This window comes from Nematolebias whitei, chromosome 22 (assembly GCF_014905685.2).
Source record: "Nematolebias whitei isolate Nwh7 chromosome 22, NemWhi1, whole genome shotgun sequence".
NCBI classification, from domain to species: domain Eukaryota; kingdom Metazoa; phylum Chordata; class Actinopteri; order Cyprinodontiformes; family Rivulidae; genus Nematolebias; species Nematolebias whitei.
The window spans coordinates 9855516-9870725 of NC_056519.1; the positions used below are offsets into that span (position 1 = coordinate 9855516).

The following is a 15210-nucleotide window of genomic DNA, read 5'->3' on the forward strand; positions in this document are numbered from 1 at the left end:
AATTAATTTAATTATTTTTTTTTTTCTTTTGGTGTTTTTTTTTTTTTTTTTTTTTTGGATCTGTTTTCCTGGATGATGATATGCTGGGTGTCACTGCTGAGAGGTTGAAGGTGAGTGAGTGTTGTCATTCATCTGCGTGTGTGGCTGGAGACGGCAGCTGATGGTTAGACAGGAAAGCACGCAAGTGGAGAAAATGCTCCGTGTAAAAAAATTAATAAAGGAACTGGGGAGGAAAAGTTGCCAAGTGAAAGACATGTCTGTTCAGGAATGCAACAATTGCATGCTAAAGATTTCAACAAAAATAATACATGATCTGTTAGCTCTCTGAGTATGTGTTAGGGATGACTGTCAGCTACTACCACACCAAATATTAGCTCAAGAACTTTGAAACTGACTGACCTACAGCCACTTTTGTATTGGCTAATGTCTATTGGCCATCTTTAATTGGCTGAATCCACATATTGATTAACATCTGATAGTTCTTATAAAACATGTCCACTTCAGATATTTTGCTAACAGATGTTGAACACACAATCATGGCCAGTAACATGATTGACTGCTTTTTAAGACGGTCTATAATAAAGATAAGAGAAACACACCTTTATGAAGTAAAACCAAGGTGTAGATCAGCTCCTGTTTGTCTTTTAGCGGCTGGCTGTAGCAAACACACAGGCTTCCTAAAGTTAAACCAAAACATACAAATGTTAGAGATCAAACAACAAATTATTAATCTTCTAAATCAATATTAATTAGGTATAATTGAAATAATTGTTTACTTATTGGTAACAAACATTACAGAAGTTTGTATGAGACCGAGCTGTCATTAGGAGTTTTTGTGCTTGATTCTTTAAATCAAAGACTCAGTCAACAATTTAAATGTATACATCCAATAGTAAAGACTTTATTGTCACACATAAGACTGCACTTTTAAAATTATACATCTTCACCATTTATTTCTTTATATTTTGCTTGTAAGCAGACAGACTTTGTTGACTCTTTTAAAAAAAATTATCTTAATCAATAGATTATTAGAGATTTTTGACACTCTTTTAAAGTTTTCCATTAGATTTTGAAAGCTACCCGACTATTTTCAGAAGAATGAAAGTAGCACATAACTCAAGGGATGAACCAGCGTGTTTACACATGAACTACAATGAACAACTTAAGGCTAAAACTCTTAACCTTTTCATGAATTTGTTCTAAGCCTGAGATATGTCTGATTTCCTAAAAGTTACAGAATTTAAATGTGTCTACCTTGCTTAAAGCAAAAATTAAAGAAATAAATTACTCCAAATTTATTGCACATTGTGGATCACAAAGCATGCTCATCTTTGTCTTCAAATCACCAAACTACAGATAGTATTTGACTCATTATATAAGGACAATTATCCATTATTACATCCATTGTACATCATATCCATCTTGCTTATTTGTGGCAAACCTTGTATCTGATGTAAAATCTTTCTGCAGTATTGTCTGCAGCTAAAAGTTTCTTACTAATAATCATTCCTGTAAATATGTTTCCAAGGATTTAATTCTTTTTTTTTTCTACAAAACCTTTTTAACTCTGATTTATCCATGCAGGAGTGTTTAATCAAACAATTTGTTGTAGGACTTATAGACTCAAGGTTTGCTTCTTCTAGGATTCAGATTTTCACATATTGTTACGACCCGGCTCAGCCAGGAAAAGGGGAGGTAACATTAATAGGGGCTCATCCGAGATATTTATTGCAATCCCGGACGAGCCCCCATTTATGTTATTGCCCCTTGTCCTGGCTTTTCCTCAGGCCATAACGCATATGTTCCTTTTTTATTTTGAAATTCATTGTTTGACAACCTTTTTGGGCTCAAATGTGACATAAGTCTACTGTGGCATAATTTATCTATTTGCAGAAAAGCAGGGGCTGTTACAGTCTCTTAATCTGAAAAAAAAAAAAAACCACTTTTTTTCTACTAATTATTGAGGATTTTGTACTTTTACCATCATAGGTATGTAATATTGGATCACTGTCCACAGTAAATAATTGATTATTATATTGTCATGTTGTTTGTTCCATAACTTTTACTTTTTATGTTTTTACAAAACAAATGACAAATGTAACAATAAACTTATCCCGTGAATCATGTAAAGTTTAAATTACACCGACATTAACAACTTTCCAATCTTCCGTGATCAAATTTACATTCTGCTGTCTTTGTGTTCGATTGATTGCAGGGAAAAAAAAATCATAGAATCATTTGTCGACTGAGACTTACCCTCTTTTTTTTTTTGCAAATACAAAAACAAACAAACGGTACAAACTCAGTATAACTCCTTTTTTTAATCAAGATAAAATAAGTGTGACCAGATTACTGTTGGTGTTACCGATTGGGTTTGTGAACACCTGCATCCTTACAGGTTCAGTCTCCGGTTCTTCAACCTTATAGTGGTCAAAACCCAGATTTACAAATCTGTTGGACAGAGATAAATGCAAAATATATGGTGGTTGTACATACAGTACAGTCATAGGAAAGATAAAGTTAGCCTTTTTGTTAATTTGAAGGTTTTAGATATCGGAACATAATAAAAAATGCTTTGGTCTTTACCAGGGTCTACATTTAGTCAACAAAAATAAACCTAAATTGATAAAGAAGAAACACAAGAGCTGTTTAATTTAAAGGGGAATGAAGCAAATGCAGGGATCTGGAGCATACGGTGCGTTAACACAATGCCAGGATGGAAAGACAGCAGCAATTACTTATGTCAAACTCAAGAGCCACGGGCCAAATCTGGTCCCCCCAAGATGATAATTTAAATATAAAATATTGTATATCTTCTCATTTTTTCTTTAAAACAACTGATAAATACATCATTTAGTGTAGACTTCTCTTGGCAGCTGGCTAACTTTGAAGCTAGAAAGATGGTTGGATCATTCTGTCATTATTGATTCTGATGTGGACAGAGCAACAGAATGTCAAATGACAGATCAAACTCTTGTTCATGAACCTGCAACCAAGAAAAGATATCAGGTACCTGACTCGACTTAATGTATCAGCTGAAAGTGGCTCGTGCCTCAGGCAAAGTTTTTAAATTTTGGCTCCTTTTGGTAACTGAGTTTGACACCCCTAGATCCTTTCCAAATAATTTGGAGTTCATCACTCCTCAGAAAGATTATTCACAAGTGGAAGAAATTTAAAATGGCTATCTGTTGTGTTTATTAATTTTTTTTTTATTTTTTTTTTTTTGTTCTCTTGAGGTTTGACAAGAATAATTGTAGAGCCTGATAAAATCAGATCATTTTTATTAGGTCCCGATATGTAAAACCATAGAGATGAAAGATTGTGGATGTTATTTTCCCATAACTGTAAATTAAACAGATAAAAGAAAGCACTTGAGGTCATTTCAACTTAGAGAATATGGATCGTTTTTGTACTCTGGTATTGTTGATTGGCTTACTTGACGGCGTGGAAAGAATTGGCAGGCAAAGCTAAAGCCAGCTCCAACTGTTTGGACAACAACACACAATTTTACCAAAAAAAAAAAAGACTGATTATCACAGTAATCCATACAGTAAGGCATTAAGTTGACTCACCGCAGTCTCAAAGTTATGGTTGGAGTGAAACTGAACACACCGCAGCAGGAACTTGTCCTGCGAGAGACATTTCCCACGTGCGGCGTTAACCCTGCCATTTACAGCCACATCAGTGTGAGCGGACACGAACGCCTGCCCTGCTCGGCTGATTTGTATGCAGCTACCTTGAGCGTGAGGTAGTAGAGTCTCTGCGCGTGTCCGTCCCACTGGGCCCAGCAGAAATCCTCCACGATCCTCTCGGCTGTTTTGGACAAACGCTCAGGATTTGCCATCACCTGGCTCACACAGACACATTTAGATTCAGCCTCGCGGACACACTGAATTTTTAATGCGAAGCTGCTCGGGAGGATAACTCACTCAGGAAACAGAGGATGAGGCTGAAACCATCTTTACACTGAGGTTATGAAAATACCCTCCCAACTATTTTACTTCCTAATTACTGGACATGTGCTCTTCGCGATGCCCAGAAATAACTCACCACTCTATACCCTTCCTGTTTGCACAGCAGCACGTGGTACAGATCCACATCTGAAACACAAATATGGTTAATTATTTATGCTTCAGCCTTCTCAGCCAGCAGAAACACATAAAACACAATTAAAAGCCTGGCATTGTCCCTGACGCTTATTGCACGCCACATTTGATGCCAAAATCTTACGCTAAAATCATTTTATGATGTGAAAATGCAAACTTATAGCCATTTTGGTCAATGCAAATGATATTATGTGCAATATTACCACGCAAATGTGTTGAGGATGACTCTCAGCTACTACCCTGGAAATGTTAAACATGCAGCTGTCCAGCCTCTGATTAAGAAACCCACTCTTGTCCCCTCTGTTCTTGCATTCTTGTGTGAATGTGGTCTAAAGCACTGATTAGTCTCTTTAGAACGATTTGTTCAATTAGCTTTGTAGAGATCTAGCAGAGTGCTGTATGAATGAGTAAATGAGGACACAGATTGTAGTGTAAAGAGCTTTGAGCATCTTGATAACTCTGGGCCCCTGAGCAAGGCCCTTAACCCCCACCCTAAACAGGTCTCTATTGAAAATGAGTTATCGTGGCTCAATGAGACTACCTGGATAAATAAAGGGTAAATTAAAAAAACGAAAGAAAAATAGAAAGGTGCTATATAAATACAGTCCATTTATTTATTGCACTGGATCCACTCCTACTCAAGCTATTGAACTATTACAAAAAGATTTGCTGCTATCCAATGCTCTTTGTTAAAATTAAAATGTCCTTAATACAGATAAAACTAAACGGATGTACTTTTCCAGATCCAGAGGTCCACAAAAGATCCCCTCTGTGTTCTCTTGCAGTGGAAATAAAATAGAGGTAGTTCACACATACAAATATTTGGGCATTTTGATTGATGATTCCCTCACTTTCAAACCCCATGTGGAAAATCTTGTGAAAAGGCTCAAATTAAAGGTGGGTTTTTATTTTTGAAATAAGTTGTGTTTTTCATATACTGCTAAAAAGCGGCTTGTCTCTGCAACTTTTATGTGAGATATTTTGTATACGATTGCTTCCTCACAATGTCTTACTCTGTCTACCTCTCTTCTCTGAGGTTCATTACAAACTGCAAAATGTCAACACACTATTGTGATTTATATTCACGGGTGGGATGGCCTGGCTGCCCGAAGGAGCTCCCATTGGTTAACTTCTATTTACCCGTAGAAGGCTATGCTTGGACTCCTACCGGCCTATATTTGTACTGCAATTGCACTGAGAAATGTGGACTCTTCTACTTTTCGTTCACATGATTTGCTGCTTCTTTCTGTCCCTTTTGCTCGGACTGAATTGGGTAAAAAGGCTTTCGTTCACGCTGCTCCCTCTTCTTGGAACTTGCTATAAGAAACTCTGAGATTGACTGAATTCATCTCATTCAGTTATTTTACATCCAAACTCAAAGTTATTGAGGCCAATACAATGAAATGTACCTGTTTTTATAGCTAGCTTGTTTTATAGTACATGTTTTTTATAGCTTGACGTTTTCTTTTAACTGTGTAATTTTTTTGTCTTGTATTTGTTGCTGCCTCTTGGCCAGGACTTCCTTGAAAAATAGATTTTTAAACTCAATGGGTTTTTTTTTTTCCCCTGGTAAAATAAAGGTTACGGTAAAGTAAAATAATAAAAATAATAATAAATAAATAAATATTACATATTTTGCTAAGACACACACAAACATGAGCAAAAACACTCCCTTCCCCTTCAGGAGTGGCAGATAAAAAAAAACTTACATCCATCTTCAGTCAGCAGCAGCAAATGGCTCTCCAGCACTGATCTCTTGTCAGTTTCTTGATGAAGAAACTAGAAAATAAATATATGAATAAAACAGAAACACCCATAAATGAGCTGCTTCTAACGTCAAACAGAAAGAGATAAATGAAAAGGAAAAAAAAACATTGCAAAAGCAGAAAATATCTGGGTCCAAGCGCACAGCAGATATTTAAATTCCTGGCATTTGTTGATTAAAAAAAAAAAGCATTTGGAAAAGTAGCAGATAAAACACTGCTGCTTTGTCTGGAGTAAAGTCCCACGTTTGGCCAGAGAGCGGCCTCCTGCTGAGACTCAACAGCTTCACACAGACCAAAGCTCTGGCATCAAAGAGCAAAAAGAGCGGATTTTTCTCTCTTTAAAAGGTTCTGTAAAATAAAACGACAAAATAATCTGTAAAGGAAAAAAAAGCCTGAGTAATGCTGCTGTTTTCAAGCGATTTGTCAAAATGTTTGCGCAAAGGTTAAAATTAAACATGTTCTTGTATAAAACTGACTTCAAGACATACGTAAAAAGGCTTTTTAGCAACATTTGAATGAATTTTAACAAACTTTGACTGACTGCGCACACATAACATTTGAGCTCGGATTTTTAATGCAGAGAAATCTGAAAAAAGCTGCAAAACGTCACAAACGGCAAAACTCTACCTGCACTTTGACCCTGCAGTCCACCGCCTTCAGGACCTGAGTGTCCTTTATGGGATGGATCTCAATCAGGAGAGTGAGACACTTTGATACTGCACACAGACAGGATGGAGACAGGAATTGAAAGAAAACCCGTGCATGAAGTTTCAATTAAAAATGGCTTGAAGAGAAAAAGATCTTGGACATTACGTGGTTTGAGACGCTCCTGTCCTCCGGTGTTTTGCGCCAGGCTGACAGCTGTAAACATCAAGACTTATAGTTTCATACGAGCTAAAAATATTTTATAATGTCAAAGATAAAGTGGTCAAACAGCGCCATCTACTGGTCAGCTTGCAGCTGTTGCAAGGTCACAAATCTGCACTTGTGACATAAAGTTTGGAAAATGACACAAGTATTGGTTTTCACCAAGCTTGCTACTTCGAGTTTGTTTTTGGAATAGTGTGAATGCTTATTAAACATTCACACTATTGTGATCCTGTTTATATTTATTATTCCGGGTTTCTTTCAACTATTCCGTAAGTTTTTCAGCATATTTCTCATTCCACAAGTTTTGTGCTATTTCAACAAATAATAAATCAAAAATGTTCAGCTCGTTCAGGACAATCCTGCTATAACTTTGGGTATTGGTGCAGCTTTAGCTTTTTTGAAATATTTAGCCTTTTCTGCCATGTTTTTAAATATAGAAAATGAATTGAGCTCATTTTACATCCTTCATATCTTTAAATCTGTTTTGAACTGATCCTTCCACATTTGGTTCCGGTTGAGCTTTTTTCAGCTTCCTTGTGCAAATTAGAAAAAATAAAACATTAGCAACTTTTAGCTGTTTTTTCAGCTGTTTTGTGCTCCTTTCAGATTCTTTCTGCTAACTACAACATTTTTGTGCTTCTTCTAACTTCTTTCTGATAATTTCAGCTTCTTATGTTCCTATCAGCTTATTTCTGCAAGTTTCAACTATTTCTGCTATTTCAGCTACAATTTAGCTGTTTTATGCTAATTTGAGCTTTTTCAGCTAATTCCACAATTTTTGCCCTCATTGAAACTTTTTTTAGCCTAATTCAGCAACAACGTGCTCTCTACTTCATTCTGGTAATTTAAGCTTCTTTCTGCTTTTTTAGCTACTATTCAGCAGTTTGTTTTTTGCAAATTTCTGCTTTTTTCAAATAAATTATATGTTTTTGTGCTCATTTCTTCTTCTTTCAGCCTTATTGGACACAGTTGTGCTCTCTCCACTTCCTTTTGGTAGTTTAAGCTTCTTTCTGCTTTATTTAGCTATTATTCAGCTGAGTTTTATTGTTTTTTAATTTCCTCTTTTTTTCAAATAATTTACAGTTTTTTGTGCACACTGATGCTTCTTTCAGCTTAATTGGGCACAATTGTGCTCTCTCCACTTCCTTCTGGTAGTTTAAGCTTCTTTCTGCTTTTCAGCTACCTTTCAGCTATTTCTTGCTAATTTCAGCTTTTTAAAGCTAATTTACACATTTTTGTGCTCATTTCTGCTTATTGAAACCAAATTCAGCAACTATGTGTACTTTATTTTGCAAATGGGCTTCTTCCATTTTAGCTACATTTCAGCATGTTTTTAGCTCATTTAGCTGTTTTTCAGCAAGTTCTTCAGCAATAAGCATTCACAACTGGATTTTTGCAGGAAATGCAATTTCTCTAGTTTATTTTTATGGTAACTAACATATAATTACAAGCACTTCACAAGTTTTAGCAGCTTTTATTGCATAGATGCTGACTCAGAATTTGTTTTCCAGATTTTTAACCCTTTTGCATATTCTGTCCTGTTTTAGCCGTTTGTATATCAAAACGTTCAGCTCGTTCAGAATATGGGTGTTTTGATTTTTGTAGCGTTTGCACTTTTCAAAACACTTAACTTTATTGTCATCTCTTCTCTACACAGAAATACAATAAGATCTCAAATTATTCAAAGACTGTTTTCTTTAAACTCTCCTGAGCATACTCTGTTTATTTTTGTCTTTTTATGCTACTTTTAGCTTTTAACTACAGTTACTTTTAAAATGTGCTAACCTTTTGCCACTTTTAGCCCATGCTCTACTATTTTAGAATGCTTTTCCTAGTTTTAGCTTTTATTTACAGTTCAGCTACTTTTACATAGCATTTTCCTACTTTTAGCTACACTTTATAAATAGCACAAGCAGCTAGCCTTGTGATACTCTTAGTTAGCCTTTTGCTACTCAGTTTTTAGCTAATCTTTTGCTTTTACTATTATTTTTTATCTAGCCTTTTATTACTTTTAGTTTATATCTACTGTTTTGCTGCTTTTAGCTTTAAACTTAACATTTATGTATATTTAGCTTTTAGATGGTTATTCTACTGTGGGTTTTTAACTTGCTTTTTGTGACTTGTAGCTTTTAGCTAGTGTTTTTATTTTCTTTCTTTTTTTGTTAAATTTTAATTATTAGCTTAATTATTAGTCTTAATCAATTCAACTCTTAGCTAGCATTTTTGCTGCCAGGATGTTTAGCTTGTATTCTGCTTCCTTTAGCTTTCAGTCAGTGTTTGAGCTAGCACCAGGCTCCGTTTAAAACCTCCAGCCTGCTGTTCTGACTCGTTCAGCATGGCAGAGTGCTCTCCAGCCTGGTCCTCATCAGCTCTCACCTGTTAAGAACATTAACGACTAATTTTCGTGCCATTCTCAAAGCTTTTGGTCTCGGGTGTACCGCTGAACTCCTCCAGACGTTTAAACGTGACTCGGGGTCAACAACCACGTTTATTTTTACACGACAGAGGCTCACCTAACAGCGTCTCCTCCTTGTTCAGGGAGCAGCTGCTGACACACACCTGCTTGTCGAACGTGTAGAGGAGCTATGGGGGGAAACGCAAAGGAGTGAGGGTGTGGAGATGCAGCCGAACACAAAGCTGCAGACCTAAAGGAGCATTAAAGACACACGATACCTTGTTCTGTTTGGTGTTCGAGTCATATTTCCCGATCCTGGTGGTGCCCGTTGATCCCTGTTAGACGTTAAAGAAGTCAGCATCAATCAGATTATCGTGGCAGGTGATCCTGATAGATTTAAAGGAAATACTGAATCGATGTGTGCAGGTAGACGTGTTTGACCTCTTTATTAGACATTCCTTACTTCAAACCACATTCTTCAGCTCAGAAGGTTTGAAAATTAAAGCTCGTGTCTGAAAAGTCCAGTATAGCCTGGGATTGGTTAAAAAAAAAACTGTTTTTTTTTCAGTCTTGCACACTCTTTAACCTCCCAAAGCTCCATCATTTTAAACATTTATGTAGAGTCAAACACTCAGAATTTCCCTTTTATTATTTTATTTAGTCTTGTAAGGATTCCAAAAATTTGTCAAGCTGATTGTAGCCAAAATGAAAGAAGTATTTAATCTTGTGGCTTTAGCATAAAGACGGATCAGAAAACGGCATCACTCACCATTTCAAAAACTGGGAAAGCAAGTAGCTGCATGTAAATATTTCACGTGAAAAAATGGTGGAGTTTTAGTCTTTTTGGTTTAACTTTAGAAATAACGTTTGGCACAGATGCAGGTGGCATCACAAGATCTTGCACGATCTCTTAGAGCTCAGAGTATGTGTTAGAAATTACTGTCAGCTCCTACCACACTAAGTTTTAGCTCAATCTGTGCACAGTTGGCTATTTTACAACCCTTTTCGTTACTGTTTTTATAGCGTTTATTAACAGTAGCGGCCATCTTGAATCGAGTTGATCGATTGACTCAATCACTTCTTGAAAATTCCATTAAATTCCATCCAGTGATTCATGAGATATTTTGCTAACAAACAAACAAAAAATATATATATATGATACTCCTGCAGGATGTTTACCAGTTTGATGTAATTATTGTAAATAAGAATATTCGTATCCACTGGTTCATAAATTACCTTCCAAGAGTAAAGGATGCTGCCATCGCTTTCAGCATTCAGGATACGAGTGTCCACAGCTTCAGAGTATTCTGGACACAAAAGATATTCATAGAAACCTCCAAAAAGCAGCGTACCCTTAACATTTTATCATAAATGCACAAAACCACATAAATGGTGTACCGCAAGGCTCAGTCTTAGGACCCACTCTCTTCATAATTTACATAAGTAATGCACTGTAGGTCAGAACATCCCTGTTGCATCCTTACATTTCTATGCCGACAACACAGTTGTTTATTGTCGAGCTAAAACAGTTGCTAAAGTTTTCCAGCTTTTACAGTCTGCATTCAACACCGTCCAGTCAGATTTGTTCCATCTCAAACTTGTGCTAAATGCTGATAAAACCAAAAGAATGCTTTCAAACAGGAAGTCGGTACCAGCAGTCCTTCCTTCCTTTCTTATTGAATTTGTGTACTCTTACAAATACTTGGGAACCTTGGTTGATGCACATCTCTCTTTTAAGCCTCATGTCAAAAACTTGGTAAAGACACTGAAAGTTATATTGTTTTTTTTTTCTTTTACCAGAAATAGATCCCGTCTTACTCTGAATGCTAGGAAACGCCTTGTAACTGCGACTTTCGTTCCGTCCATTGCCTACAGTGACATTATTTACATGAATGCTCCTGCAAGCACTCTGCAGATGTTGGATGCTGTCTGTCACGGTGCACTAAGAGTCATAACTGGCTGTAACTACTGCACCCATCACTGCACCCTGTATTCAATGGTCAGCTGATCATCAGCTTCATGTAGACACTCACACTGGTACATTTTTATCTTTAAATCACTCCTTTCTTGGTCTGTTCCCTTTGTACTGTATATCTCCTGCTACATGTCACTGTGTGAGTGCAGCTACAGCGTGCACTCTCAAGACATTATTACCTGCGTGTCCCCTCAGTGCGGACCGAATTGGAAAAAAGGGACTTCTCCTTCTCCACTTGTGTAACCTGGAACAACTTGCAAAAAGATCTGAAGCTCTCGACTTTGACCTCTCTAAGGGATTTTAAACTACTGTTAAATTCAGTGCAAAAATCAATGCAGGCATGTTCCAGTTTTTAGTATTTTACACCATTTTATAACGTAGCATTTTTTTATTTAGTTTTATATCACTTCTTCTATTTACTTTTCATTTTATATGACTGTTTGTTATTGTGCACCTCGTCTGTGGTTTTTGTTTAAAACAGGTCTCTATTGTAAATGAGTCCTCGTGACTCATTGAGACTAACCTGTGTAAATAAAGGTTGAATGAAAAACATGACGATTGTTCTCTTTCCACGGTTTAATTTTTTATTGTGTTCTAACATATTTGAAAAATATAATTAAATGTTGACTGCTGGTTCCACTACTTATTATTATCATTGGTTGTTACTTTTTAGAATGATCTCACTATTTAGCAAGTGCACGTTTAAGCCTAAGAAAATGTAAAGTGGTGAAACAGCGCCATCTGCTGGTTACTTGTAATACTAGCACAAATAAATCACAGAAATTCAGATTTCTCGGAAGCTAAAAGTGTCCCACACTGCCAGATAAACGATCTTTTTGGATAATAGTTGAGTGACTTCTTCCTAAATACAAAATAACCTGTAAAACCTCCGCTTTTTGACTCAGTAAGCCGTTCATTATAGAAACTTGCTCCGTGAGCACCTGAACGCATCACCTTTCACTCTGCAGACGGTCGCCTCTTTCCTGAGGATGTCAAACACCACGTCGTCCTGCAGGTCAAACTTCTGCTTCAGTTTCAGCATTTCTTGTAAAAAGTATCCCTTTGTTTTGACCTCGGTTAGAGACCAACGTGTTTCATTGAACTCGCAGCACCTTGCGCCTGGTTTCCGTCCAGCTTTGACTTCATCATGTGACCGAAACGCAACTCTTTTTTTTTCTGCTTGCTTTAGGGATGTGAAAAACTGAAAACTGCAGCAACTATTTAAAACGAACGCCCACTTCCTCCTTTCAAACTTATTGCATTGCGGAAATGGCACGCCGCTCCAGAGTGAATAACACCTCCCTCCTCCGGGACCAGAGGGCCGGGGAGGATCGCTGCCATTGGCCGGGGAAGGCGTCCATCCGGCGGGTTGGAATGTCTCACCGCCCCGGCTGGAGGATGGAACTTCACAGCTGTGTGTCACATCTGGAACCTGCTTTTTCTATAAATACTCAAAAAGGCCTGATCTTCATAAATAATAGATCTTTCTGTAACGTTGGGATTGTAAATAATTTGGTAATTACACTAAAAGCTTAGAATGCTCATTAGTTATCAACAAATTAGTCATGCACGATGGCTCATTTTAAGTTTTTTTCTCCCCTAAATATAAAAATCCCTCAAAAATAAAGCGTCTTTTCCCCATTATGAGTGTGCCACTTTTTTTTTTATCTGTTGCTCAGCCCATGCTGAGTCAGCAGCTTTTGCCTGCAGGGTGTGTCAAGGCTGTAAACCCAAATGAGGACTCAGTGTTCACAACAAGATCTATCAGCTGTGGAAGGGCTGTCATCATCCAGTCATGTCTGAGGCCCTCGGATGTGTGAGGGGGAAGAAAAGTCAGACTTTACCCTTTATTGTCTGCAGAATGCCTCTTCAAGTCGTCATCTTCTACCTGTTTACCTCATAAGAAGTGTTAAATGCTTTTATTTAACCTTTACACTGTTTGTACTATTTAGTTTTTCTCATCTTGTGACAGTGTGTTTGAATTAGTAATTCTGCATATGATGAATGAAACCATTCAAGCTTGAAAGGAGCAGCCCGTATCACTACCATTCCACCTCCTTGCCTGACATTAAAAAGCCCCGTCACTGGCAGCTTCACCTTCAGCAGCTTATTCAATTCAATTCAATTAAAAAATACTTTATTAATCCCAGAGGGAAACTAAATGCTGTAACTCATCATCCTGGCTTCATTAAAGAGTTGTTATGGATGATGATGGCTGTGGGCAGGAAGGATCTCTTGTAGCGTCTGTCCTACAACGGATTTGAAGAAGCCTCTGACTGAAGACACTTTGTTGTTGTATGACAGTCTGATGAAGAGGATGCTGAGGGTTCTCCATAATGTTCTTCACTTTATGAAGAATCCTTCTTTGTACAATCATCAAAGGTTCTAGAGGAGTCCCCAGAACTGAGCCAGCATTCTTTATGAGCTTGTTGATCTTTTTTAAGTCACTTGATCTGGTGCTGCTCCCCCAGCAGATGATGGCAGAACAGATAGTGCTCTCTACAACAGACTTATAGAAGATATGCAACATCTTGCTACAAACACTGAAGGACTTCAGCTTCCTCAAGAAGTACAGTCTGCTCTGTCCCTTCTTGTAGACGGCTTCACTGTTGCATCTCCAGTCCAGTCTATTGTCCAGGTGAACTCCAAGATATTTATACTTCTCCACCACCTCCACTTCTTCTCCCATGATGGAAATAGGGTTGGATCTGTTCCTGATTCTCCTGAAATCTACAATCATCTCCTTTGTTTTGTTCACGTTCAAAATGAGATGATTGTTTCCACACCATGCCACAAAGAGGTCCACCAGTTCCCTGTACTCTGCTTCCTGTCCATCTCTGATACACCCGACCACTGCAGTCATCTGAATATTTCTGCAGATGACAGGAGTCTGTTTTGTACTGGAAATCTGAGGTGTACAGAGTGAAAAGGAGTGGTGAGAGTACAGTCCCCTGTGGTGCTCCTGAGCTACTGACCACCTGGTTAGACACATAACCCTTCAGTCTCACAAACTGTGGTCTGTCCGTCAGGTAGTCTTTGATCCAGGCGATTGTTGAGGCCTCCACCTGAGTCTTCTGGAGTTTCTGACAAAGCAAATCAGGCTGGATTGTGTTAAATGCACTGGAGAAATCAAAGAACATGACTCTCACAGTGCTGTCTGCCTTTTCTACATGACAGTGAGTTTGCTGAAGCAGGTGTATGATGGCATCTTCAACTCCAAGTCCACGCTGATAAGCAAACTGCAGTGGGTCCTGATATGTGCTTGTTTTGTCAGGTGGGTCAACAGAAGTCTCTCTAGGACCTTCATGATGTTGGATGTCAGGGCAACAGGTCATTGAGGACTGATGGATGAGTTTTCTTTGGTACTGGAACAAGGCAAAAGGTTTTCCACAACACTGGAACCTTCTCCTGGGTCAGGCTAAGGTTGAAGAGGTGCTGCAGAACCCCAAAGAGCTGCTCTGCACAGACCTTCAGGACTCTGGGACTGACACCATCTGGACCTGCAGCCTTATTCTTCAGTATTATCTGTCCATCAAAAGTTTCACAAATTAGTTAATGTTGTTAGACATAGTGTTGATGCTTCATTTTGTTTATTTTATTTGGTAGCTTCTGAAATATGATGGCAACGGCAATTAACTGCTTGTCAGCAACTTCCGTTTTGCGTTTTTGTGAATAAGGTGTTGCATTTTTAATTGCATAAGATCAAACGTTTTCCTGGCTGTTCTTCTATAAGGGGTGAACACTGCCCCCGTGTGGTGATATTGGGAACTGCACACAACGGTTTCTGTTGCCGTGTCATTTCATTTTTTCAAGAATGAACTGAGCTGATAAATTATTTTGAATTAAATAAATGTCTTGACTCTTGTTTCTATTATTTGTTTTAGGATTGATATGAAGGAGGACAATGCTTTTTACGTCAGGATATTTATTTTGTTATTATTAAAACTTGAGATACTTGAAGGGATTTTGACAATATTTCTCTTAATGTAAGAAAAAAATAATCTGATTTTTTTTTCTTTTACATTGTCTTTAATTATTTTCCTGTAATATTTAAAAGCTGAATCAAATCATATTTCTCCCAAATTTCTGAAGCTGTTA

The 15210-nt window shown here is 37.6% G+C and overlaps 1 protein-coding gene across 1 annotated transcript in view; it reads right to left on the reverse strand.

The window, feature by feature from the left end:
* The window catches only part of LOC119428265 (gamma-secretase activating protein), a 48422-nt gene extending 36268 nt beyond the window's left edge, over positions 1–12154 (reverse strand). Inside the window, 13 exon segments of the mRNA XM_037695924.1 lie at positions 600–677; positions 2366–2451; positions 3437–3483; positions 3573–3629; positions 3737–3847; positions 4051–4100; positions 5816–5885; positions 6500–6588; positions 6686–6733; positions 9256–9325; positions 9416–9472; positions 10374–10444; positions 12067–12154. Coding sequence (XP_037551852.1) covers positions 600–677; positions 2366–2451; positions 3437–3483; positions 3573–3629; positions 3737–3847; positions 4051–4100; positions 5816–5885; positions 6500–6588; positions 6686–6733; positions 9256–9325; positions 9416–9472; positions 10374–10444; positions 12067–12154 — 922 coding nt within the window.
* Between the last annotated feature and the right edge of the window lie 3056 nt (positions 12155–15210).